Source organism: Lutra lutra, chromosome 16 (genome assembly GCF_902655055.1).
Source record: "Lutra lutra chromosome 16, mLutLut1.2, whole genome shotgun sequence".
Lineage (NCBI taxonomy): Eukaryota > Metazoa > Chordata > Mammalia > Carnivora > Mustelidae > Lutra > Lutra lutra.
In genome coordinates this window covers 48,411,373-48,438,213 of record NC_062293.1, presented here as the reverse complement: position 1 = coordinate 48,438,213, position 26,841 = coordinate 48,411,373, and the positions used below count along the sequence as shown (strand labels likewise).

The window sequence follows — 26,841 nt, the reverse complement described above, 5'->3', positions numbered from 1 at the left end:
CGCGCCGGAAGCCCCGCCTCTTTGAGGTTGCCTGGGAAGTGTAGTCCTCAAACCAGGCGGAGTGGAAGGAAGCTCTCTGGGAAGAGTCCTATTCAGGGCACTTTTTTAGAATTTAAATTTCCAGAGTTCACAGCTTAGGAGTCACAGGCGCCCGCCCGCTTGTACGGCCTTGGGCTTCAGGAGCAAAGAGCTGAAGGAGAGTGGAAAGAAAGTGCCTACAACTCCCAGACCACCGCGCGGGAGGCGTCCGGCCGCTGCCCGCTGCAGTCGCCAAGGGGCGCCGCGCTTTCTTCGGGACCTGTCCTCCGCTTCCCTGTCCTACCCGCGCTCGCGCCCTCGTGCTCGCCCGGCTGCCGGCGTGTTCAGCCGGCACCTTCGTCTCGCTCTCCGCGAAGGCGGCCCGATGTGCCCTTCACAGCGGCCTCTGCCTCCTAAGGTCACCGAGGGGCCGGAGGCACCACGGACCTTTCTCAGAGGCCCTCGCTACTCCCGCTCCATTACCCCCAATTCCCTGGACTCCGAGGATGCTTTGGGAACCAGACAGACGCGGTCCCTTCTGTCACGAAAGTTACCGCTTACACCCTGTTGGAATCCAGAGTCTCAACGCAAAGAACTACAACGTGTGATCATTGTTATGAAAGAAACGGTCCTGTGTAGAGAAAAGCCCATTTTAGATGAGGCCCGTGAGGCCCTTTAGTCTCCACCGCACAGCCCACTCCTGTTTTGGTGCGGGGACGTGAACATAATCTCCTAATTCGATGTCTTTGAGAGTATATGGTGGGCAAATCGCCCCGTCTGAGCCGGGCTCAGGACCTGGCATTTCCCTGGACCCTGCCCGAAAGAGTCAGGAAACGGGACCCAGTGATTCCTAGTTGCTGCTCCCATGGACCTTTGGGCTATTTGGAGGAGGAGCGTTTCGCAGTGTTGGAACTTGTAGTCCCTCTCCTGCTTTCCGCAGACAACGTTACAACATTAGTTGGTTCCATAAATATTTGAGCAACTTTTGTATGGCAAAATCGGCTCCAGATTCCCAGATAGGAAAAAGCACAGTGCCTGCTGTCAGCATCCAAGCCTGGCAGAACTCAGCACTCCCAGGCACAGGGCTGTCAGGTGTTGATGGCACTCTTAGCATCGAGGAGAGGATTCATCTGTATCTCCTTCCAGCTCACAGTCCACAATAGATTTAAATGCTTGAACTCCTCTCACAGTCCCTCATTACCTATATGATGAAATTCAAGCTCCTTAGCACAATCTAGAGGCCCCTCCGTGGTTTGGAGGTTGCCCAGCTTGCCCAGCTTGCCAGCTTCAACTGCCTCTCCTTCCTGCCTGGAAACTGCCAGGTTAGCGAATCCGGAGGAAATCCATGCTTTCCCTAAAATATCTTTCTCTGCCAGCCAACTAGCCTTTAGACTTTGGGCCTGACTGGTACCTCGGAAGTGCCCGCTCAGGTCACACAACCCTGCCTCGTGGTGCCAGTGTGTATGCAACGTGTCGGTAGAGACTGCTGGACAAGTACCATGCTGCTTCGTCATTACCTACAGACGGGCCATTTTCTCTGGACCAGTGTGGGGATGCAGAGGGTCTCTTGGGATTTTAGATCAGCTGCGTGTGAAGCCTGGCACCACACTCTGCTTCTAGGGCTGCTTCTACAACTACTTGCTCAGTTTCCTTGTTTGTCAAGTGGGGGTGATATTAGTGCCTTGCCTCACGGGACTGCTCTGAGCATTACATATGATACACGCATGGAACTTGTATATACATGTTACACCGGTACCAGTAACAACGGGTGGTGATGTCCCGCCAAGCCCTGTTCTAAACATGTTAAGTGATTTAACTATTGATCTTTACAACGACCCCGTGAAAGTGATGCTCTTATTATCAATGTTCTCATTGTGTAAATGAGGAAACTGAGTCGCAGAGGACCTGAGTGACTTTCCGAGGTCACCCTGTCAGTCAGGAATGGTGCCAGGAATTGAACCCGAGCTGTCTGGTTGCGGAGATTACACTGTGCTGTGGTGCCCTTCAGGAGGAGCTCTGGAAATGTCATTGTTTTTGTCAACAAGGACAGGTCGCACACCCATGTCAACTGCACAGAGGAGATGTAAGGCCTCCAACAGCTGTTGCAGGCCATTCGCTTCCAGTCTGCTGACTTGAGCTGAGACACAGCCCCCTCACCTGCCAGAGTTGCCTCTTGCTCACTCTTAGTGCTCACACGCCTTCTGGAAGCTTCACAGTTCATAGGCAGGTTAGTTCCCTCGGGATGTAGTAACTGAGCATGCGCTGAGGGCACAGACCGAATGGTGGAAATCGGAATTCCTGTGGGAGTGGGCACACCTGGGCAGTGGGACCCCCTGAAAGACTCCTGAGCGGCTGGCGGCCAGCCAGCCAGTGGGACAGCCCGGTCCTAGCTGGGGCTCACAAGTAATTGAGCACCCTTTCTGTTCATTCATTCTTAGAGCAAATAAGTATGGTGTGCATTCAGTGTCCCACACTTGGCCCCAGAGACACAGCATTTAGTAAGACGAACACTGTGCCTGGCCTTGTGGGCTTTCAGGTCCTAGTGAGATAACAACCAAGTAAATGCTTGCAGAGGTTTTCTAAGAAGAAATGAAGCAGGATGATGTAGTAGAGTGACTTGGAGACTATGGGGGGCTAGAGGAGATGTCTTTCCAGAGGGAGTGTTTGCATGGGCCCCGAGTGGAGAGTGTGCACAGGCAGAGCTGGAGACAGAATATTCTGCACAGAGAGAATCCCTGTGAAAGCTCTGGGGTGTGCGTGAGCTCGAATGTTCCAGAAATGGGACTGGGGTGACTAGCGCATGGTGAGGGAGGAGAGGTGCTGGGTTTGCCTTTGGTTAAGCACTTCCTTGCTCTGAGTTTCAATTCTCTCCTCTGTAAAAGGTGGTAAGTTTCTCTGTGTGTTAGTCAGTGTCAGTTAGAGGCGGAAAGCCCCTGTAGGTATTTCAAGCAGAAGGAGTTTACTACAGAGCGTTGTTGACAGAGGTGTTGGGAGGACAGGAGAAGCAAGGGGACAATAAGGACACCCACTCGATTCCCACTTGCTGGAGCAAGAGCTGAGCACCACACCCCTGGGGGTATCTGCTGTCACCACTGCTGTCACTACTGCGGCCTGCAGTGCCACAGTACCCTGGCCGGGGATGGCTCCTCCCTCCTTCCTGTCTCCAGGACACCTGCCGTGCCTCCCGTAGGCCCTGTCACCCGCCGGGGTGTCTGGGAAGTGTGCTTTGCAGGCTTCCAGTCCTGGCTGCAGGGAAGAGCCTAAAAAGGCACGTGTGGGATGGAACGAGCAGACGGCACTGACACACGGCTACGGCGCGCGGCTCCTGCGAGGAGGAGCAACGAGTGTGCGTCCAGCAAATTCGGCCAGCTCAGACCCCTCCCCGCACATTGTAGGCATCCGGGAGGCAAACAAAGACATCTTTGCGTGCTTTCACAGGAGAGTTTGGGCTTACGACTAAAAGCATCAAAAGTGGCATCTTAAAGATAGAACTTTGATTCTGAATGGATAATATATTCACGTGGCATCATGTTCAAGTTACAAAACAATATGCAGGGACGGTGAGTTTCTTGCATCCTGGTCTTCCCATTACTTCGTCCTTAACACCTTCTAGAACAATCGCTTGTGCCTTTCTGCTTTGTCTTTTGTGGCTGACCCAGACATAGGCAAATATCTCCATCTGCTAACAGCTGTGTCCTTTACCCCCACGGTGCATACTGGACACGGGCTGTGTGGCTTGTTGGTGTCACTTCAGCGTATCCTGGGGGTCACTCTGGGCATGCTCGGGATTCCACAGGACGCCGCATGCCGTGGTTAGCTCTGCCCTGCTTTTCTTAGGCAGCCTCCCAGAAGTCTTTTACTGTTTCGAAGAGGGCTGCAATCCGTGTGCTTGCACGACTTCCTGGTGTTGCACACCTTCCTGTGGGATAATTTCCCAAAGACAACTTGCGGGCTCAGAGGGTGTGGGCGCTTGCCGCATTGACAACTGTCACCCAAGCATCCTCTACTCCCACCACCACCAGGGGCTGTTTCCCCACAGCTTCACCAGCACAGTCTCTTGACATCCCCACTGAGGCCCCACACATCGAGAGTGAGAGATAAGCCCTCCCTGCTGTGCTCCATCTAGACTCCTGACCCACGGGCTCCGTGAGCAGCCAGAAATGGGCCTTGTTTTCCGTGACCGCGTTTGGCGGTGGCTTGTTCCATAGGCGTAGACTCCTGAAACAAGCCCTTCCTGAAATCCTGTATTGGCAAACGCTTTCCAGTCGGTGGGACAAGGCTGGCCTCCCAGTGCTCCGTGGCACCCAAGCCCAGTCATGAGACCAGCCGCAAGCAGCCAGGTGTCCTTCCAGGATGTTCCTGGGGAATCTCAGTCCTCCCTCAGGACACAGAAAATCCTGGGACACGGAAAAGGCCGCGGTGTGTGCACAGACCACATTCCCGGGGAACCCCAAGCTCATGCCTGTGTGAAGATAAAGCAATTGGCCCATTTTCACAGCGTGAGTGTGGGAAGGGCACAGATCGCCCTGACTGATCTCCGTGTACTCCTTGCTAGAGACTGGCGGCCGTGGGCATGACAGCGAGGCCACTCAGCGGTCGTGGAGCTTCGGAGGAGGTGTGTGACTCGGTCATGTGCCACCAAACCCTGCTCTGTGCCAGGGTGTGGGAAAGCCCGGTGACAGAGGACGTGGGCGAGGCCGCTGCCTTCTGTTAGCCCGCCTGGCCAGCTCCTAAGTCAGGGCTGGGCCACACAGAGCCAGGGGCCTGGAGGGTGACACGGGAGTTCCGGTTTTAATAGGAGGAGCTCCTGCCCAAACTGGGTCAGGACGGTTTGATGATAAAAGTGCCTTTTTATAGTTCCTGTTCAAGCATGTGCCTCCCTCGGGAGCGTCACGTAGGTGAGACATCTACTCAGAGGCCGATCTCACTAACAGGGGCTGGGGGACCTCGGGGCCAGTGGGGCACGCTTCTGCCATCACACACAAAGTGCTACAGACTGGGGCCTGACACCACACACATTTTTCTTTTTAAAGTGCTGAGGTTGGGGCGCCTGGGTGGCTCAGTGGGTTAAGCCGCTGCCTTCGGCTCAGGTCATGATCCCAGGTCCTGGGTTCGAGCCCCACATCGGGCTGTCTGCTCAGCGGGAAGCCTGCTTCCTCCTCTCTCTCTGCCTGCCTCTCTGCCTACTTGTGATTTCTCTCTGTCAAATAAATAAATAAAATCTTTAAAAAAAAAAAATAAAGTGCTGAGTTTTGCTGAGGTTTTTTGTTTTTGTTTTTGTTTTTTTTTAAGATTTTATTTATTTATTTGACAGAGCTCACAAGTAGGCACAGAGGCAGGCAGAGAGAGAGGAAGGGAAGCAGGCTCCCTGCCGAGCAGAGAGCCCGATTTGGGGCTCGATCCCAGGACTCTGGGATCATGACCTGAGCCGAAGGCAGAGGCTTTAACCCACTGAGCCACTCAGGCGCCCCACCACACACATTTTTCTTTTTATGCCTCTGGGACCTAGAAGTTGGAGATGAAGAATCTAGGGCTGGTTTCTTCTGAGGCCTCTCTCCTCGGCTTGGAGCAGCCACATTCTCGGGGTGTCCTCACATATCTCCCCGTGCACGTGCACGCATGCACACACACACACACACACACCCAGGGTCTCCTTGTGTGTCCAGATTTCCTCTTCTTGTGAACTCACCAGTCAGACTCGATCAGGGCCCTCCCATCTGACCTCATTTCACCCTACTCACTTTTTTTTTTTTAAGGTTTTATTTATTTATCTGTCAGAGTGCGTAGAAGCAGGGGAGTGGCAGGCAGAGGGAGAAGCAGGCTTCCCGCCGAGCAGGGAGCCTGATGTAGGGCTCGAGCGCAGGACCTCTCTCTGCATCCAGGCCGGCAAACACAGGCTCCTTGTTCGTAGGCCCACAACCTGCACACGGACGGGGCAGCTCCCCCGACTTCCTGGATTCCTCACACACGGGGTCCCAGGGACTCTCTGTGAAATGTCCAGGCCCATGAGGTGAGCAGTCTGATTTGAAGTCCCGACTCTGGCACCAGGCTAGCTAGGGGACTGCAGTGTTCATTCATTCAACAAACATCCCTGTGTTTCTGGCACTGGGCCACAGCCGCAGACGAGCAATGAACATGACGGGTGTAGTCCTGCTTTTTGGGTTTCTGTTTCAGGGGCAAGAGTGGATCAACCAGCAAGGAAACAAGTAAGAAAAGTCCAAGGAGTGATACAGGATCAGAATAAGATGGGGGAGTGAGGTAAAGAGCGCCTGGGGAGGCAACATTAGACGGGAAGGTCAGGAAAAGCAGCATCCACTTTTCCTCTTGCCTAGACTATGGCTTGATACCTGGGGGTACAGGAGCCATTTTGTGACCATGAAGCAATAGCAGGAGGGGGAAAGCCAACATATTAAGGAGATGGAGAGGAGGATGAAAAGAGCCTGGGCCTTCAGTGACATCATAGCACCACAGTACCAGCCCTGGGCCTTCATCCTCCAGACTTCGTAATACGTAGAATAAAGGAAATGCCGCTGTGAATTGGGTTTTCCTAGCAAGTGAACACGTGTCTAATTAAAACAGATCTAAATGACAAGGAAGGTGAAATTATGGTAATGTTTGGAGGAAGACAACTTCAGGTAGAGGGAGCAGAAATGCAAAGGCCCTTGAGGCAGGAACAAGCTCGAAGGACTGGGAGAACAGAAACAAGGTCAGTGCTGGTGAAGTGTGATGAAGTCGAGGGACACAGGTGCTGCTTCAGGTCCTTTGGATTATACCCTCAGTTCAGTGGGAGGGCACTGGACATAGTCTGACCGAGGTTTTAGGCAGATTTTTCTGGCTACTCTGTGGAGAGCAGCCCACAGGGTATAAGAGATTGGTTGGGAGACCAGAGGTCAGATGAGGGAGGGATATGAGGCCCTGGCCTGGGCTGGCTATAGTGGAGATGGTATCTGGAGGCCATGTTTACACACACACACACACACACACACACACACATACACACGCACACACGCGCGCATTCACGTGCACACCCCTCAACTCACAGGGACATCTTCCACCCAGACAGACTCCGGGTTGTGTCCTGACCCCTGCCACTTGTCAGCTGTGGACTTGGGGACACCTCAAACCTAAACCATTTCTCTATCTTACTCCCCTATTGTGGTCCAGGACACTGGGGATCTGCCCTGACTTCCTAAGCTGCCTTCCTACCCCCAGCCTTCACCTTGCAATCCTTTCTCCACACTCTAGCAGCCATAATTCCTTTAAAACAAATATGAACTTGGCACTTTCCTGCTTACAAGCCTTCAATGAATCCCCAGAAGCCTCAGCAACAATTGAGATGCCTGACCAATCCTGTGTGTTTGCTAAGTTATTGTTGGTCTAACAAGTAGACTGAACAATGCTTCAGAGATCAGACGCAATGCTGGGCTCTCCCTCTCCAGGAGGCCACCACTTCCTGGAGGGGACAGAGAGATGGGAGGAGGGGAGGTACCACTTTCGGAAAGCCTCTGTTCACTTCTGCTGCCAATTAACGACCAGGGAGGCCGGGAGATGCCATCTGTCTGTCCATGAAGGGCAGGACATGGAGTTTTGGTGACTTACCGAGTCCCTGCGACAATCTGTCCTCTGGCCACCCAATCATAGTGCTCCCCTTTCTTCACTGGCACCCTCTGCTGGAGGGACCGGCCACACCACACCCCATTTCGGTTTGAGGCCTCCTGTTTCTTGGAGAGGGAGAATGTTCTCCACCAGCCTGTGATCTAGTAGTAAAATCCAAGTTACTACCCATTCCGAACCAGGATGAGATGGTGGGATGGGGACAGGATCACCGCAGGTGCAGCTCTCATCTGACACAGGGAGGGCAGGAGACAGCCCGCTTTGTGGCAGCACCAGGCCAGCGACAACGGGATTCTGAGGGGCAGGTGTCACGGGGTCCCCCTCCCTGGCTCGGGCCCGACTCTGTTCTCTGGAAGGACCATCCCTATCCTCTTTTCTCCGTGGCCGCCTTCGAGGAGGGGTCTGCACGCTCTCTGCCACCTGCCCGCATGGGCGTGGCCTCAGGGGCCAAGCTGAGGGCCCCTTCGTTGGCAGTACGGTTCCCTCCAAAACCCAGGGAGGTCTCCTTTCGGGAAGTTCCAGAGGACAACGCGCGTCACTCTGTCCTAATGGAGCTTTCAAGAAGCTCCATTTCATTGTTTTCTAATCACAGCGTCTGTCTCTGCCTCAGTTTACCGAAGCTGAACCTCTGGAGCAGCTCAGATCCTGAGCTGGCGGGCCCAGGGGATACTGCCCCCGATCTCGCAAGTAGTTGAAGCTTTGTCTACAGAAGCGGGAAAGCCGTGATGGGCTGCTCCTGTCTCGGCCATGGTCAGGTCAAGTCCCTGCCGTTCGCGGCCAGTAGCAGTGGCCTTGTCCGATCACACGGGCCTCCGGTCTTTCACCCACCTGCCTTCTGTGGGCAGACGGTCATCTCGCACACACCCATTCCTCAGCCTCCTTGCAGACTGAAGGAACTGCTGGCACACACTGTGGGCTTCATTTGCTCAGTGCCCCTAAAAGCCCCAGGCCGGGTAGTGGCGGGCTCTGGCCTCCGGGGCCTGGCAGGGGTGGGGGTACCGAACATTTGGCCCCTGTGCAACGTGAGTCTCCACCTTTCCGCTCTGCAGAGTCTGTGTCCATGGCCCTGCGCCTGACTGCTAAACTGGCTCTTGCTGTGTCCCGTGTTCAGTAACGGAAGCACCCGGCTCCAGGTAGAGTTAGCATCCTGTCTGGTGTAACCCACGCCCAGAGACTGGATGCTGAAAACACTGCAGAGATGTATTTCTTGGTCATGGAGCAAGCCTAAAGGGGAGCTCGCTCTTGGCAGGGGGCTTGTGCCCAGGCAGCAGCCCGGGGACCTGCGTTCTTTCCCAGGAGATTGACCAGCAGCATGGCCTTGCTGTCCCCAGCAGCAGCGGTGGAATGGGAAAGACAGAGCCTGGAAGGAGTCCCCATCACTTCCACACACAGTCTGTTGGCTGGAACTCAAACCTGGGGCACGTCAGCTACGGGGAGGCTGGCAGAAGGAGCTGCGTGTCCCCACGTTGTGAGCAAACTCTACCACGCCTCCTGGCTGTCCTTCACCCGGCTCCAGGCTCCTTTCCCGGCTCATTTCCTGCCACCCTCACTTCCAGATATGGGCAACCTCAAAAGATGCCGTCAGCTCCCTCACTGCTGGGCCTTTGCTCGTGCCATTGAGTCTACCCAGAGCTTTCGTTCCCTTTATTGCTCCATCTGTTCATCTATCTGTCCATTGGTCCATCCATCCATCCAAGAAACACTGCTGAGCATGAAATCTGTGTTAGGCACCACTCTGGTCTGGGGTTATCAAAATGAGCAAAATGGAACATAAACTACTGTCCTCATGGGGCTTGTATCCTAGGAGTGCGACGCAGACAACGAATAATAAACAAGCTAAAATAAACCAGTTATATATAATGTAAGAAGAAAGCAATGATTGAAAAAACTAGAGCAGAGTAAGGGAATCAGGAGGGTTAGGTCGCAACTTAAAAGCAGGGCAGTCTCTGGGAAAGGAGGCCTCCCTAAGAAAGTGACAGCTGGGCACAGACCTGAAGGAGGCCAGGTAGGGAGACACAAGGATGGCTGGGACAAGAGCATTCTGCACAGGTGGAGCTGCATGTGCAAAGGCCCTGAGGTGGGAGTGACTTTGCAGGTCTGAGGAACAGCAGGGAGGCCTGTGTGGCCACAGAGTGGTGGGAGATGAGGTCAGAGACTGTGGGGGCCACCTCCCATGGTGAAGCTGGCCCCTTCACAATGCCCACCTGTCTTTAGCTTTCCACCTAGATATTCCTTCCACAAGAGAACCTTCCAGGGCCCTCTGCACTGGGGTGGGTGCCTTGTCTGTGAATGCCAGCAGCCCTGTCACAGTCTTCCTCCTGGGTGTGTGCTTTCCACTCCTGCCCCGCCCTGCCGGGTCCCCTGATGATGGACTCCCTCTGCCTTGCTCACCCTCACATCCTCACTGGACACATACTGGGTACTCCACATGGGAATGGGATTGGCCTCCTGAACGCAGGGTCTCCACATGTAAAAGGAGGAAGGCTCTCCCTTCACAGGCAAATTCAGCTTGGGAGCTAGGAATGAAGGGATGTGATTCTCTGACCTAGTTCATCCCTTTAGTTGGCCTTTTTGTCTTAACAGATGAAACACCCATAAGTTCTTTTTTCCCTGACTCTCCTTATTCTAGATTCCAGAATGACCATGCAGAGGCGTATTCCTGTCCGGCCTCAGCGTCTTTCCTCATCTGACCTGTGACTTCATCATGAAGTGCCTTTAGAAAGAAGCCTCTTAAAAAAAAAAAAAGATTTTATTTATTTCACAGAGAGAGAGAGAGATCGCAAGTAGGCAGAGGGGCAGGCAGAGAGAGAGGGGGAAGCAGGCTCCTTGCTAAGCAGAGAGCCCGAGGTGGGGCTCGATCCCAGGACCCTGAGACCATGACCTGAGCTGAAGGCAGAGGCTTAACCCACTGAGCCACCCAGGCACCCCAGAAAGAAGTCTCTTTTTTTTGTTTGTTTTTATTTGTCAGAGAGAGAGGGAGAGAGAGCGAGCGCAGGCAGACAGAATGGCAGGCAGAGGCAGAGGGAGAAGCAGGCTCCCTGCCGAGCAAGGAGCCCGATGCGGGACTCGATCCCAGGACGCTGGGATCATGACCTGAGCCGAAGGCAGCTGCTTAACCAACTGAGCCACCCAGGCGTCCCAGAAAGAAGCCTCTTGAAGGACCCTCCCCTGACCTCATGCGTTCCACCCTCTCCCAAATTCAGAGGATTGCTGGATCTCACCCACAGATCTCCCACCCAAACCCCTGATCCACAGCCTACAAGGGCCCCGTCACCTATGACAAGCTCGTGACACAGCAGCCCATGATGCAGCCGCACCGTGATGACTGAGCGCCTCCAAACATCAGGGGCCATTCTGACAGCCATCTGGAGGCAGCCCGGCACTAGGAGCTGTCATTCTCCATCACGCCGTCTTCCGCCATTGGTGTAGAGGGACTGGCATGGTATCAAATGCCCTGCCCCTTGCTGGCAAGAACATTCCACCCTGGCTACTCGTCCAAGGGCGTCCACATCCCTTCCTCCCCTGGATCGCACCTGCACCCACATGTCCCAGAGCCCTCGGCAGTGGGCAGCCTGTTCACTTCTGCCCAAATGAGCACTGGCACGATCCTAGAGGATGGTGAAAGTGAGTTTCTGGATCTGGGGTGTTTTGGCAGTGGTGGTGGCAGCAGGCACGGGTAGGCACCCACTGCGAGATTTGGTTCAGGTAGCGGAGTTCTGGCAGTGGGCCAGTGATCATGGCTTTCAGGGACACCTTGTGCCCCAGCTCATGGCCCCACAGCCTCCCACAGGTACTCACATCTGGGTCATCTTCTCACACTTGCTCCTCTCATCCTTCCGGCAGTGTGGTGGCCAGTCCCCCGCACTAAACCCGCTTGGTTTGCTGCACTGAGGCGGTCTCTGTTCTCCTGACTCTACACGGACTGCTGTTGTTCTTGGTCAGAGCCTCGGCCTCCGAGGAACGGTCCCTTGAACACGGGAACCCAGGCTGGCTTGTATGACCAGATTGGGCTGGGGCACAGCCATGACCTCACTGCCCCTGTGGGGAAGGAGACCCCAGAAGGTGAAAACTGCCATTTGACATCTCCGCTAGTTTCAGGGAGGGGTGGAGATGCCTCCTGAAGGCAGGGCCTGGAGACCTGCCGGCTGCTGTCCCCAGTCACTGTGATGGGTAGGACTGCGACAAATGCTCCAGTGGGGGCTGGATGCTGGGGCTGCCGCAGGGTCAGCAGAGACAAAGCTGTAGACTCAGCTCCAGGCACAGGCACAAGACTGCAGAGTGTCCTCAGCAGCTGGGAACAGTCCGGCAGCTTCGGGATGAGACAAGGGACCATGGAGCCTGGAGCTTGATCTGCGGGGGTGGGGTGGGGGGGTTGGACAATGAGCCTCCACACCCTCACCAGACTCCAATGGGGAGCTTAGGCCACTGGTTTGGAAGGAGCAGCACCCTGAGAATAGCTAAGGGGACATTTGTGTAGACTTGAGCAAATCTGAGAAGCCAGCCCCGAGGAAAGAACAATGTGAGGAAGGAACGATGTGAGCGAATGAGTGGTTGCACGCTCCCTCCTAAGCCCCACCATGCCCCAGGTGCACATGCGCAGTCATCCTCTCGTGCCCAGCGGGCCCCCCTGCTCAGCTGTGTATCTTGTAGCTCAGGACAGAACCCACCTAACCTTCCAAATGAGCAGAGAAGTTGCCAGAAGAGTTACGTGTGTATTTTTCTCGGAGACCATTTATCCCATAGAGTAGATAGTACGACCTAGGACCCTCCAGCCCAGCATCATCTTATAGAGAGGGCAGGGACTGGGTGTGGATCCTGGTGCTCTTGCTGTCCAGCTCTGTGGGCTGTAGCCTAGTGATTCCCCCATTGTGGGCCTCAGTTTCCTCATCTGTAAAACAGGCCAAAGAACTGGGATCTCATGGCACAGCCATGACAATCAAGCTAGACAAGATTCTGAAGGGCCTTCCTCTTCTTCGGGGCAGCCCTATAATCCCGAGTGGGAACTAGGAGAACTCCCAATCAGGGATCCCTCCCTCCCTGGGCCATAGGGTGGGGGGGCAGGGAGTGGGACAGACACGACGTGGCCACGTGGCCCTCGAGCGCAGCGCCTGGCTTCCCCCACGGGAGCCTACCTCCCTCCCTGGAACTAGAAACCCCAGGGGAAGGCTCTTCAGTGGGGAGAGGGGCATGTCTAAGAGCAGTAGCTGAGGAGACCTGACAGGACATCACAGCCTCTTCCTGGCAAACCCCGTCCGGCTGCTCGGCCGGCCCCGTGCTGAGTGCATGGCTGTGGCCTCAGGAGGTGGGAGCTGTGACGTGAGAAAGGATGGCAAAGTCCCCAGATCCTGATGCCACTGAGTTCTTGCTGAGAGACCTCAGCTAGGCCCCCAGTGCCTGTCAGAGCCTCGCCTTCCCCACCAGAAAGTGGGGGCTTTGCTGCCCATTTAAATAAAAGGCTGAACACCAGGGACTGGTACAGAAGAACGGAGCACGCCTGCCAAGCCTGCCTTCTCCCCTCCTTCTCACACCCATGGCTCCTTAACCTGAACTTCTTTCCTTGTCAGTAAAAGGGGGGCCAGTGGTCCGACTGGAGCAGGATGGTGGGGCGAGAACAGTCGCCCCCCCGCCCTGCCCAGGCCCAAGAGCCCACTGCACTAGAAGCAGTCCTGGAGCCCGTGCACTAGGTCACATCTTTTATTGAAATGTATGCCATGCAATCTGTTCAAGAGTTTGAAAAATAACAGAGGGAGCAGGTGTGGAGACCGGCCTCGGCCCAGACACCACCTGGAACAGGTCCTGAGTAGAAAAGGCACATGACTTACCACCTGGCTTGACTGGGCAAGAGAAAGAAATCCCCCAAGCAAGACACGGCAGGAGCGCGCAGGGCCCGCGGGGCAATCTACTTGCAGGGGGGCCGGGTGGCATCCCCATGCGTCCCTCTGCCCCTGCGGGTGGAAGCGGCCTACGTGACCTGCCTGCCGAGGAACGGCTCCTGGAGCACCCGGGATGGGTGCGGGCGAGGTGGGAGCGCCACGGAGTAGCACCGGGGGGCGGGGGGGAAGGGAGGCGGTACAGGCTGGTGGAGGTGGGCTGGGGGCCCTAGGGTCTGTGTCTGCTGCAGACCAGGGTCCCAGCCTTGGAGAGCAGGCTCTGCTGAACACTGCGGCCAGGCAGGCCGCTGCGGTGGGGGCGGCGGGACTTAAGGCAGCCAGAGGTGAGGAGGCTCCAGGTGGCTCTTGCAGGAACTGGGGACAAGCTGTTCCCGGACCCAGGGCTGAGCCAGGTCCCCCAAAACCCTGCATGTCTCCTGGTTCAAGTACTGTTTTGTGTGCATGCTGGCCAGGTGTGGCATGTCACCTGTGGTTAAGAACACAGGTGCCGGCTGGGACCCATGGAGGACTGGGACAGGGCTGCTTTCTTGATGCCAGCTGGCTGTCTGCTCTGGTTGGCCCTGCTTGCCCTAGGGGCCTCCCTGGGGTCCCGTGTGCTACTGCTGTGGGGCACCCTCCTGGGGCCTGACCAGGAGTGCCCTGGGGCCAAGTGCCCTCCCGGAGCTGGTTTGTGTCACCCTATAGGCCACGGAAGGAAAAAGCACCAGTTTTCTCGGCTACTGGGCAGTTTTCATGACTGAGTCTATGTTTGGCCTTGGGAAGGCTTGTGTGGATGGGGAGAGGGAGGGGAAGGGGCCCCATAAGCCACCTGCCCCAGGAGTCAGGGGGAGAAGGCCTGGGGCCACTCTTGCGCCTACAACCCACTCTTTCCTTGAGCTGCTCCAGGGATGGGACACCCCCAGCCTTTTAGGAGGGGACTCAGCAACTGAGTCCCAGAGTTCTTCCTGGCTGCCGGCAACAAGCACAGTAGAGGCCCAGGGGCATTTGTGGCTCCTCACTGTAGCCCTGTTGCAAACAGAACTGAGGAGCATGGTGGGCAAGGCAAGGCGTGCCTTCAGCCCTTGCGGATGGGAATTCTTAGAGGCCAGATTGGGGCTGGGAGCGAGCACACAGGAGGCCGTGAGGGTGCTGAGGATATTGCCCCTCCAGGGCTCAGGGACCCCTCACGGGTGGGCTGCAGGCACAGCCTGATCCAGCTGTTCCTGCCACTGGGTGGGAAGGGCTCTGTGCAAATGTCTGCCAGGGGCCGCTGAGCTGCAGCGGTCATGGGGAGCTTGGTGCCGAGATTGGGAGCGAAGAGGTGAACACAGTGAGAAAGGGAGGGGTCCCTGTGGCAACCAGTTCCCCCCAGCACACACACTTCCCCAAGCCCACCCCCAGCCAGAGGCCTGGAGGGGACACGGTACCCCTGGGGATATGCTGTGAACCAATGTCTCAGCCCCTAAGGGACTCTGACTCCAGGGTCGCCCTCCAGCCCCACAGAGAGGCAGGCAGGCATGGATTGGAAGGAGGGCACCGGAGGTCAGGACCCTGAGCCCTCCCCAGGTCACAAAGCCCGCGGAAGGAGGGGTGTTGGTGTGCACCTCCCAGGCCATGGCCAGGACTGCTGTCTGGGAGGGACCCTGGGATCCCAGTCAGGCAATAGGACATGTCGGACCACAAGCTAGCCACGAGAGAGAAAGGTGCTCCGATGTCCGATGTCCACAAAGGAAATCCCACCACATCACTGTTTCTTCCCCTTGGCGGTGAGGATGGTTTTGTGAGGACAGTGTGCCTCCCTCCCACCTGAGCTCCAAAGGGACCTCTGTGAGAAAGCGCACCCACGGGGGACCAAGAGGCCGGTAAAAGAGGGGGGTCCCGGGGCGTGGTGCTCTGGTCGTTCCTGGGGCTGGCTCCAGGCAGACGGGGCAAAAAGGGATGGCGGCCACAGGGCATGGGGACCTTGACTTCCTGCACAGCTGACAGACGAGGGGGCAAGGAATTAAGGGAACAGGTACCGAGGAGAGAACACCCAGTGCTCCCTCCACCAGCCCCTGCACTGATGCATAGACCTGCACAGTGTCCCGTGCATGTGCATGTGTGCGCGCACATGTGCTCGTGTGTGCACGGTCGGGCCGCGGGGGTGAGCAGTCCACGTATTCCAGGCTTTGCCCCTGAAGGAGGGTTGCCCCTCACCTGGGCCCACCCCCCAGTGCCGGGGTGCAGGAGCTGGGGGAAGGGAAGGGGCTGGTGGCAGCCCCTGGGAAGTTGGCACACGAGGTTTCTTATTGCTCCTGTCCACTCAGGCAATCCCCTCCTCGCCGCACAAAGGACACAGCCCTAGGTGGTGGCAGAGGGGGCCCCAAACCAGCCCCCCCGCCGATCACAGAGCAGGGAACAGCAGGCGGGACCCAGACCGGCCACAGGGACAGCCCTGGCCACCCTCTGGTCCTGGCTGCTGGCCCCCGCCGGCCTGCCCACGAAAGGTACGGGTGGCCCCGTGAGGAGCCAGCCAGTGTGTGTGGAGTGGGGTCCTCCGGGACCTCGGGTGCCCGACTTCCCCTTCACCGCGGTAGCTGGACCACTGCCCGTCATCGGCCGGCAGCCTCTGGGGGCCACCGAGGAGCGTCCTTACAAAAATAACTCTGAGTCCATCCCCGGTGGGGAGCAGTTTTCCTGAGAGCACACAGAGGGCCGGGGTGAAGGCCGTGAGGAGAGGTCCGGCATGGAGGGTCCTGCCCCGCGGGGCCGGGGCTACGGCTGGAGGCGCTCCAGGTACTGCGGCAGGGGGTTCTCCTTGACGTACTTCTGAATGTACCAGCACGTGAGATGCGCCTTCAGGTCCTCCTCCACTACAAAGTCCAGAGCAGCCTGGTGGCCGGGGCAGAGAGAGCAGTGGTCAGTGCCTGTAGCCCGCAGCCCGGCCCCCATACTCTCCCTGGTGCTCCCCTCCAAGGGCGGGAGCTGGCGCCTGCGGGCCGAGGGACGTGCTGCTGCCACCCTCCTTTTGCAGTGGGGGAAACCAAGGTACAAAGCTGGGATACACTGCCCGTGGCCACACGACACCGAAGTGGACCAGGGGCCCGGGGAGGGCAGTCTGCACACAGGCAGCCCAGTGAACCCAGCAGCAGTGCGGGCTCTGTATGTCTTGAAAGACATCAAGCAGACACTAAACCAAAGAAGCCCCGGCCCCGCGCCACATCTGGTCTGCCCTGCACCCCACCTGCGAGGCCTAGCAGCCAGCGCTCCCGCCCCGTCCGATCTCAGGGCCTCTGTACTCACAAGGCCTACAACTCTGTTGCCCTCACTCTCCCATGGCCACTCCTTCGATGCCTTGTCCTGGAACCTTACCCTCTGGCTGGGTAAGGTTCCCTGCACCTAGCAGAGGTCACACTTGGGTATGATAGGGCTCGCACAGCCGCTCAGGGGCGGGGGGCCATGATGAGGATACCGCCACGTGGCCTTCATCATGCCTGTGGCTGTTCTCACCATGGACAGCGAGGGCAAGCTTGGGGACCCCCTGCCCCAGTGCCTTGCAGGACGTCCTGCACATAGTTGGCGTTTAATAAGTGCTTGCTGAAACAAAGTGGAGGACGGCCTGGGTGGGGTTGGCTGGTCTGATGAGAGGGGAGCAGCATTTACTGAGCACCTACCAGGGACCCTGTGCTTACATGCCGGCCAGTTTGAACCTCCAGCTCCACACGCCCGAGCAGGCCTTGTTGCGTCTCACCGTCCACACCCCATCTCAGGGCTCACAACCTGAGACCCTCGAAAGACAAGATTCCAGGCTATTCTCCCATTTCATAGAAGAAGAAACGGAAGGCCCCAGGAGGCAGCAGAGGCCACATGGTGAATGCATTTCATGCCCTCGGCAGGCAGGACTCAGGGGAGACATGGACAGGGGTGTCTGGTAGATCCCACAGCTGGCCAAGGCTCCCCAGAATCAGGGAGGGGTGCACCCAGCTTCATGGCCCGCCTCCCCTCTCCCCAGGTCAGTAACTCTCAGAGTTTCCTGAGTTACAATCCCCAGAGAGCAGCACAGAGGCTGGGTCCTGTTTCAAGGAAGAGGACAGCTATGTCTGCCATACCCTGGGAGCCTGGGGGCACAGCTACACGAGGGCAGAGGGGAGAGGAGGGACGAGGCCCGAGTTGGGGGTGGACGTGGGTAGAGCAGGCAGAGGGAAGAACAGGGGCCTGGAGCAGCCCCCAGTGCCACGCACGGAAGGCCATTCTCTGTCACCTTCCCTGCATTAAGCCCACACCCGCTTTCCGGCCAGCCTGGGTTTTGGGGATGGAGGGCTCAGGGGCGAGAAACAGGGCGCAAGCCACTGTACTTGGACATTCCTTTATGAGGTCGTTTTATCGGGGTTTAATGAGCACCTATTACTCATGTGCCAAGCCCTGGCCAGTGAGCTCCTGACATCCAGCAGGTGTCTGCAGCCCTGGAGGCTTAGCCCTACGGAACTCAAGGCCTGGGCCCACACTGGCTGCTCCCTGCTTCGGAGGAGCAGGGGCGGGGAGGGCAGAGTGTGCCACCAGCAGCTGCCCATTCGCAGCTGTAACATGTGGCCGAGCTGGCACTGTTGTCAGCACTCCAGCCATGACACAGACCCGGGTCAGCCCCCAGGGCCATGGTTTCGCCGCATGTGGGGGCAGCCCCCTCCCCCCAGCCTACCTTAGCCAGGTGCTTGGCGATGCCACGCCCACGGTAGGCGTCGGGGACCTCGGTGTGCTGCAGGTCCACGATCCGCTTGCCCACATACTCGTAGAGCAGGACGGCCCGGTCATGACATCCTGTGGAGGGACCGTGGCAAACAGGTGAGGCTCAGCACATGCTCGGGGCGTAAGGCAGACAAATAGAGGGACGGGTGTTTGGGGCCAGGCTGCCAGTGTTGGACCTAGAATGACCTCTCTGTGCCTCAGTTTCCTCATCCATAAAGTGGGGGATATAATAACGCATCCCCCATCGTGTTTGGAACGGAGGTCATCTCTGCACAATGTCAAGATTAGTGCCTAGAGCATGTTGGCCTTTGCTGTTGTAATTACCATCAGCACACATCATCCCCCCACCCGCTGTCCTATCTGTCCATCTGTCCCTTCACCCCTGTATCTAACCATTCCTTTCAACAGATGTTTACGGAGCCTCAGGCACTGTTTCTGATACTGGGACTCAGAGGCAAACAAGCCAGACAAAGAGCCTTGCCCTCATGGAACTGACTAGAAGGGGAGATAGAGGACAAACAAGAAAAGCAAGTTAATGTGCAGCGTGGCAGGGCGTGGGGCAGGGGTGGAGGGAGTGCTGGCTAGAAACAGGAAGGAGCAGAGGGAGTCAGCCATGGGATGTCTGGGGGAACCCTGTTTTGTCAGGGGGAACAGCCAGTGCAAAGGCCCTGAGGCAGGAGTGGGTCAGATGTGTCTGAGGGACAGGGAGGAGGCTGGGGCAGTGTGGGTAAAGGGGAAGGCGGGGGTGAGGAGGGCAGGGAGGTGACAGGAGCAGGTGCTGTAGAGATGATAAGTCATTGTGAGCAGGGAGCAAAGAGGGCCCTGGGCAGAGGAGGAACAGAAGGTGACTCAGGATTTCATGGGAATCCCTCTGGCTGCCCTGAGGGCAGACCCAGGGCAGGCACAGGAAGACCAATGAGACGGCTGATACACTAGCCCAGGTGAGTGATGATGGGAACCCAGTTGCAGGCAGAGGCACTGGGGTTCAGGCAGGCATCAGACTCAGATGGTGCTGTGACGGTGTAGCCGGCAGAATCTGCCGGGGACCTGGACGGGGCAAGTGAGAAAGAGCTCAGGACAACTCCCTGGCTTACCGCTGCAGGCCACTGTAAATGTATGAAGGAAAAAGTAAAGTGGGTTGGGGGCGACACAGGGCCATTTAGCCAGAGGCAGTCCAGGGAGACCCCTCCAAGAAAACCTCAGAGTTGGGGGGTGCCTGAGGGAGGGGCAGGCTGAGGACAGGGTTAGTGGAAAGGCCCTGAGGTTAGAAAACACAATTCACTGGCTCTAAAAGAAAACATGGCAATGCCAAGTGTCTTTAATTTTTAAAAGCAAATAGTCTTTCACGTGTTTTGACTTTAAAGCTTCCTAGAGTTTGCTCCTCAGTGCTGCCTGGGCTCCCAGCCTACAGAGAGCGTGGAAGGCTGACAGGCCAAGAGAGATCAATGACCAGACCAGGGTCTTACAGCAAATCAGACATGGCAACAGGCTCCCATCCCATGTGGGAGGCTTTCTGTCTCTTCCCAAAGCTCCAGGAGCAGGCTACAATTCATCTTCCCATTTCCAGATGGGAAACTGAGCTCCAGAGATCCAAGGGCGACCATGAGTCCAGGTGAAGCGGTACCCAGGCCTCCTGACCCTCAGCCTGGTTCTCTTTCTGCCCCACCTCAACAAGCCTCCTCTCCCCTGCCTCCAGGCCTTTGCCTCCACGCTTCCTTCTGCCTGGAACGCCCTTTCCCCTTCTTGGCCCCAGTCCCGCCTCCTCCCCACACCTCTGGATCCCCAGTATCTCCTCCTGACGTCCCCACTGTGGCTCTGCGTTGGCCTCCGCTGCTGCTACCTGCCCAGCTGTGTTGCTTGGGACTTGGCTCCTGCATCTGTACGAGGGCACGAATTCAGCTCACCCAGCACAGGAGAGCAGAGATCAGGAAGCTATTTTGGGCCTGAGCTGGTCACCAGTCCCGGAAGGAGTTGCTGCCTGACTGGCGTGGCCATTTAAGGACCCCCGAACCCAAGGAGGGCCTACTGGTTGGCAGGCAGGGTTCAGAGTGCTGTGCCTGCAGTCCGTGAAGAAAATGGCCTCCCCTTTCTTAATGGAGGAAGCCGGATAAACAATACCCTCCTAATAACAGAACCTTGAAGGTGTTAAGCTGGAATAGAGCAGAGAAGGCAAATCCCATCTTAAATGGAGTCTACAGGGAGGCCTCTTTTGAGCAAAGACCTGGAGGTGGCAAATGAGCCGATCTAAAAGGAGATGTGGGGGATGACCAGTCCAGGTGCCAAGGACAGCATGTGCAAAGGCCCTGAGGTGGAAGGTTTGAGGATCAGTGAATGGGTGGGGCTGAACCCAAATGAGGGCAGGACAGCAGTAGGAAGCCACGCTGGGATCCTGGCTTTCCCGGGCTGGCCTTCGGGGAGATGACAGGCAGCTCACACCTGTGGGGCCCTGCCACGCTGTCCTGTGCTCAGCTCTCTGAACATGCTATTTCCACAACACAATCTTACAAAGTGGGTAAGAGTCTTACAGCCCTGTTTACAGATGGGGAAACTGAGGCCCTAAGAGGCAGTTGTACAGCCTGGCAGCACGTGCGGCTGAGCTCACTTAGAGTTTTCTGGCTGAAAGAAATACAAAAAGGCATCTGGGGTCACCAGGATGGACGTGGGCTACGTGTGAGGGGAAAAGCTCTCTAGTGAACCCTGCCGGTGACCAGGTCACAGCACTCTACATGGGGAGGAACCAGATCCTTAGTGGACTATCTTGGTGCCCCGGGCCTATGGCCCACACCAATTCTGGCCTTAGAAGGGTAGCAAAGGTCACCTTGCCCCAATCACCCACATCTGACATGGCCCAATCCACTCCCATCCAAGTGCAAGGGGCCCGAGCCAGCACGGCTGGGAGGCACCGAGGGCAGAGCCTGGGGGTTTACCCAGGCAAGTCCATCCCCACATGGAGCGAGGCCCCTCCCCGCACCATGCATCCTCTCCCAACCTCCCTGCTCAGGAACACTGCTCTAGGAGGGCATCATGGGGCACTTGTGGGGTGGCAACATGGGGTCATGTAGGGGCCTCGTATCCAGGACTGGGATCTGAAAGCCACGAGACTGGTGCTTTGCTTTCAGTCCTGCTGCCTTTGGGGATGCCGAAGAAGGTCAAAAGTACCTACTAACTCTCTGGGGCCTCAGTCTTCCCATCTGCAACATGGGGGCAGGGAGGATGCGGAAAGCACCAGGACCCTAAGACCCCCAGATGACCCTCCTCCCTGTAGCATGTGGGACAGTCAGCCCTGGCTTAGATGCCTCCTGGCTGTGTGCCCCGCTTTCCCCACCTATGACATGGTAAGGCACAAGCTAGTGTTTTAAAATATGGGTGTAGGCAACCAGGCCTGGGCTCCAGCATCTCACACTCCACGTCAGTAAAAGCCATCCATACTTCCTTCTTCATCTATCCAGGACTGGGACATTTCTCCCCAGCCCTGCTCACGATGTCTGGACTAGTGCAGTAGTTACCTCCCTGCTCTGTCTTGCCCCACACAGTCTGCTCCTCTGGGAGCAGTCAGAAGGACCCTGGGATATCCCCGTCCAGCCTCTGCTCAGGACCTTCCCAGGCACCCACCTCAGTGGGAGTCAAAGCCAAGTCCTCACTATGGCTTTTGTGGCCCCCGTACCACCGGCCCCCCATGACCTCTTAACCTTATCTGCTGCGATCGTCCAACCCCCTCTTCTCTATTACTCCACTCTCTGTTGCTCTGGATACACACCAGGCAATGGAAGGCCTTTGGTCCCACTGCTTCTTCCTCGTGGCATGTGCTTCCCGCTGGAGCTCTCCCCTCCTTGCCTCTTTTAGGTCTTAACTGGCACCTTCCCAGAGTGACCCTCCCCTACACCTAATTCTAAATAGCAGCACTTTCCCGGCATGTCCTTCTGCTGCCCTGCTTTATTCTCACCAGGCCCTGGCTTTCTAGGACACTTTACACTTTATTTAGTGTCTGTCACCCCTCTGGACCGTCAGTCTGAGTATTCAGCACCAAGGGCAATGCTTGGCACGTAGTAGGTGCTTAGTAAGGACGGGTGGCATGAACCCCAATTCTTCCACCTCCAAGGTACAGGACCCTGAGCAACTGGGTCACTTTCCTGTGTCTCGGTACCCTCATCTATAGAACAGGAAGAGCAGTTTCCCCTCACCCAGACCCACCCACATGCCCACAGCCCGCCTGGAACACAAGGACTTCAACGCAGCTGCTCCAACCCTGCCCTCACCCACAACCAGAACTTGCTGGAAGCTTATCAGCACAGCCCTTGCCAGGGGGATGCCCCAGGGCCCGCCCTGGGAGTATTGGGGCTGCTTTGGCTCTTAGCCGAAGCATTTACCTCTCTCCATGGGTACTATGAGCCTGTCTTTAGGGCCTGCCCTGCGGTTTGGGAGACACTATGACACACTGTTCCCCTCTCCAGCTGAGGCAGGATGGGGCCTAGACACCGATGAGCTCCCCCAACTCCCCAAATACACATCCAGACCCCACCTTCCAGGCTGGAGAGAAGTTGGTGGCCTCCCACTCCTCCCTGGGCTTGGGTGGGGGATCCCCAGTCCATTTTATAGGTAGCCATTTGGGGAAGGGAAGGAGACAAGTTTAGAAACATGGCGAGACAAGTCCAGCCTTGGCCACAGCCAATTCTAGAGGGGGGCTGTCCTTTGGCTATACAGATTCGCCAAAAAAAAAAAAAAAAAAAAAAAAAAAAAGGAAAACCCCAAACATTCCCATTTTCTTCTGTCTCTGTGAATGTATGGAGGAGCCTCTTGAGCCGCGAAGGGAACCAGAGGCCTCTCTGGAGCCTCAGAAAGTAAGATGGGAAAAACCACAAGGACCCTCCACACAAGAATGGCCAGCCCTGAGTGTCAAGGTCAGTAGGGCCACGGTGAGCACCACGGTGGTGGAAGGACTTGCGTTCACATGGAAGAACGCTGTGTAGGATCTGTCAGGCCCAGGTTTGAGCTCTGGCACTTTGTGATACAGGGCAAGTCACTCCTTCCCTCTGGTTCAAATCTCAGTTTGCTCATCTGTAATGGGGGGTGAAAATGCCCTCATCACAGGGATGTTTTAACAGGGAGGTGGTGGGGCCTGAGAAACATCGGTGCCCCAACCTCAGCCCCTCCTGACTATGTCCAAGGGCAGGCTGGACAAGCCGTTTCAGGGGTCAGACCAGGTGGGATCCTGCCCCACCTCTGCCCTAACTCACTGCCTGACCTCCGGCAAGCCTTTCCCTTTCGTGAGGCTCTGCCTTCCCTTCTCGGAAATGGGCACGATGGCCTCTAAGGGGCCTGTCTGCCACTGGGGGCCCAGCTGGGAGGGAAGAAAAAGTTATTAATGTGGAGGGGGACGCACAAGGAGTTCTTGATCCTGGACTTTATAATTGTTTTTTTTATCCCCTGGACCTCTTAGGGAGAGGGGGCATGCATTAGTAAGTGCTGGAAACTTTCTTTACAGGAAATGAAGACTTGACTCTGCTTTCTGGTCTTAAAAAACAACCACCGGTCCTTGCTGAGTAGCACTTGCTGTGCTCCACTGGCACTCTTCTAAGCCTTCTCTACTCTCAGGACAGCATTTCTCATCCCTACAACCGGGACAGGTGTGCACTACTCTCCCATTGCCGAGATGGAGAAACTGGGGCACACAGAGATGAGGCAACTTGTCCAATGGGGCTGATGGGGACACCTTCCCCTCTACAGTGCCCACCCACTGAGGCAGACACCCCTCTCTCCCTCTACCCCGGGTCTGCCCGGAAGATTCCCCCAACCAGCTCGGTGCAGAAAAGCCAAAGTTCCCAGAGACGGCAAGAAGCCATTTAGCACCCGGGGAAAGGGAGGAGGTCACCATTGACCTACTCTCCAGGATCTCCGAGAACAGCCCTCAGGGGGTGTCCAACACCGGAAAACTGCCCCGCTTGCGCAGGTGCGGGTCCCCTGTGGCTTGAAGCCGGGAGCTGGAGGCAGAGGACCCGAGCTGGCCCCACCTTCTACCTCCACCTTCCCCGGGGGTCCCCTGCCCGCCGGCCCGGGGTGCTCCGCGTGGGCGCGCCTCTCCCCGGCAGCCCGCTCCTCCCAGCCCCGCCAGTCGGCCGCGCCCCCTCCTAGCCCGCGAGCGCAGCCCGGGGCCTGCTCCCGGAGCACGGGGCAGAACAGCAGCGGAACCGCGGCCGCCGGAGGCTACCCCGCGGCGCGCGCTCGCGACGCCCCTCCCGGGCTGCGGACCGGGGGCGCGCGCCCCAGCTAGGGGGCGGCCTCGGCGGGCCCTGCTCGCTCGCTCGCAGACAAAAGGCGGGGGCGGGTCGGACGCCGCGTTACCGTTGAGCCGGACGGTGAACTGGCGGCGCCGGCGGTCGTGCTCCACGCGGATGGGGCAGCCCTGCTCCAGCGCGCCCAGCGGCACGGCGGCCGCCGAGTGCGCCATCTGCGCGCCGGGCAGCGCCGGGCAGCGGCCGCTGGGACCTTCGGCCCGCGCGGGCTCGGCGAGAGCAGGGCGCGCGGAGAGGTGCGCGGGCCCGCGGCGGCGGCGGCGGCGGCGGCGGCGGGGACGGGGGCGCGGGGCGGCCGGCAGCTGACGGCCGGGAGACCGCAGGCGGCGGCGCAGAAACTGACACTCGGCGGCGGCCTCGGCGGCGGCAGCAACAAAAAAAAAAAAAAAAAGGAGGGGGGCCAGGAAATCAGCTGTGAGGTCACGTGCGGCGCGCAGCCAGTGGGCGCGCGACCTTTTTGTTTTGATACATTCCATTCGACTCTTAAAGGGGCCGTGCGTCTCCCTGGCCGCGTTCCACTCGTTGCTCCAAACAAAACAACGCTAGCCGCTTCTGCGCCTGGGACAGTTTTCCCTCTTGTGTTGGACTCACAGGCAACTTTGGCCCCCCTCCGACACGGAGCCCTTCTCAAAAAGATGTAACGACCTATAGGGAATTCTAATCTTCCCCTCAAAGCCCCCATTTATTAAGCACTTGCTGTGTGCACAGCATGTGCAAAGCAAATCCCTGGTAAACTACCGGGAGTGCTCAGTAACTCAGTGAAAATTCTTATCACGAGCTTGAGAAATAGGTATGCTTGACTCCATTATACAGATGAGGAATAGGGGCCCAAGGCACACTGCGGTGATTCGTAAGCAGCGATGGGAGGATTGGTGTCGAGGATCCCACCCGTATGCAGGTGTGAGTGGTGAAGAGGAAAAATCCTGAGAAGCCTTGTTTGGGAGAGGGGTGATATGCCAGCTCACCCCAAAAGAGACGGAAGTGTAGGAAGAAGCCTTGGAGATCTCTGGACCCATCCCACAGATGGCGAAACTGAGTCCCAGAAAACGGGCAGGGACTTAGTCTAGGACTCCCAGGACTGTGGGGGGTGGGGGGGTTGGAGGTGGTGGTGCTGCCTGACTTCTTTTTCTTTCGAAAGGGGACTTCCCCTCCCCCCAACCTCATCTGGTTAACACCTGAAGCAGCGCTCCCTACCACCCATTTCTGCTTATGAAACACATGACTACAGGTCACCATTTACTAGTTTGTTTCTTAAGATGTTAAGTTTGAAGTTCATTCCCACGTTGACCACCACTCAAGTCACAGTAGAGAACACTGTGGTGGTTTCCTTACTCCCTTCCAGTCAGTGCCCCACCCTTTGAGAGAACCACTGTCTTTGACTAATTTGATTTTCCTAGAAGTTCTCATAAACAGAATCATATAGTATGCACTTTTTAGTGTTCAGTTTCTTTTGTTCAACATTTTTAAATTTAAAAAAAATTTTTAAAGATTTTATTTATTTAACAGAGAGAGAGAGAGAGATCACAAGTAGGTGGAGAGGCAGGCAGAGAGAGAGAGAGGAGGAAGCAGGCTCCCCTCTGAGCAGAGAGCCCGATACGGGGCTCGATCCCAGGACCCTGGGATCACGACCTGAGCCGAAGGCAGAGGCTTTAACCCACTGAGCCACCCAGGTGCCCCTGTTCAACATTTTTATCTGTAAGATTCATCCATCTTGTATCTTTTTCATTGCTGAATGGCATTGCATTGTGTGCACATACCATAATTATTTTATTACTTTTATTTATTTAATTTGTTTAAGTAGGCTTCACACCTAACATGGGGCTTGAACTCAAGACCCTGAGATCAAGAGTCACATGCTCTAGGGACTGAGTCAGCCACCTCAACTAACTTGGGGTCTTTTAATGAACGATTTGAAGGAGGTAAGAAAGTGAGTCAGGGCGTGTTGTAGGGAAAAGCAGTCCAGGCAGAGACAACTGCAGCCAGTGCAAAGGCCCTGTGGTGCGTTTAAAGAACACAGAGGCCAGTGGGACTGGCACATAGTAAGCCGGGGAGAATGGTGAGCTGAAGGGCCTGGGGGTTAGATTGAGGGTTGTCGCTGGCCACAGTAGGGCTTTTGGCTTTTACTCTGAGCCAGGAGGGAGTTACCAAGAAGGTTTTTAGCAGATCAGGGATGCAATCTTAGTTTTTGTTTTTTTTTTTAATACTGGAAAATTTCAAACATATAGTATGTGTAAATACATTAAATAGTAAAATGAAGTCAACATCATGGCTGAGGTTTTCATTTTTTTAAAATTTAAAACATTTCAGTTCATGTTTACATATAGTAG

General features: G+C 56.6%; 1 protein-coding gene across 1 annotated transcript; it reads right to left on the bottom strand.

Annotated features, from left to right (window-relative positions):
• Window positions 1–13,310: 13,310 nt before the first annotated feature.
• On the bottom strand, window positions 13,311–24,876 carry NATD1 (N-acetyltransferase domain containing 1). Its single transcript, XM_047708228.1, has 3 exons — window positions 24,564–24,876; window positions 18,178–18,296; window positions 13,311–16,373 (listed from the first exon to the last, which is right to left on the bottom strand). The coding sequence occupies exons 1-3, from the start codon at window positions 24,667–24,669 to the stop codon at window positions 16,257–16,259; spliced, it is 342 nt and encodes a 113-aa protein (XP_047564184.1). The 5' UTR covers window positions 24,670–24,876; the 3' UTR covers window positions 13,311–16,256.
• Window positions 24,877–26,841: the final 1,965 nt, after the last annotated feature.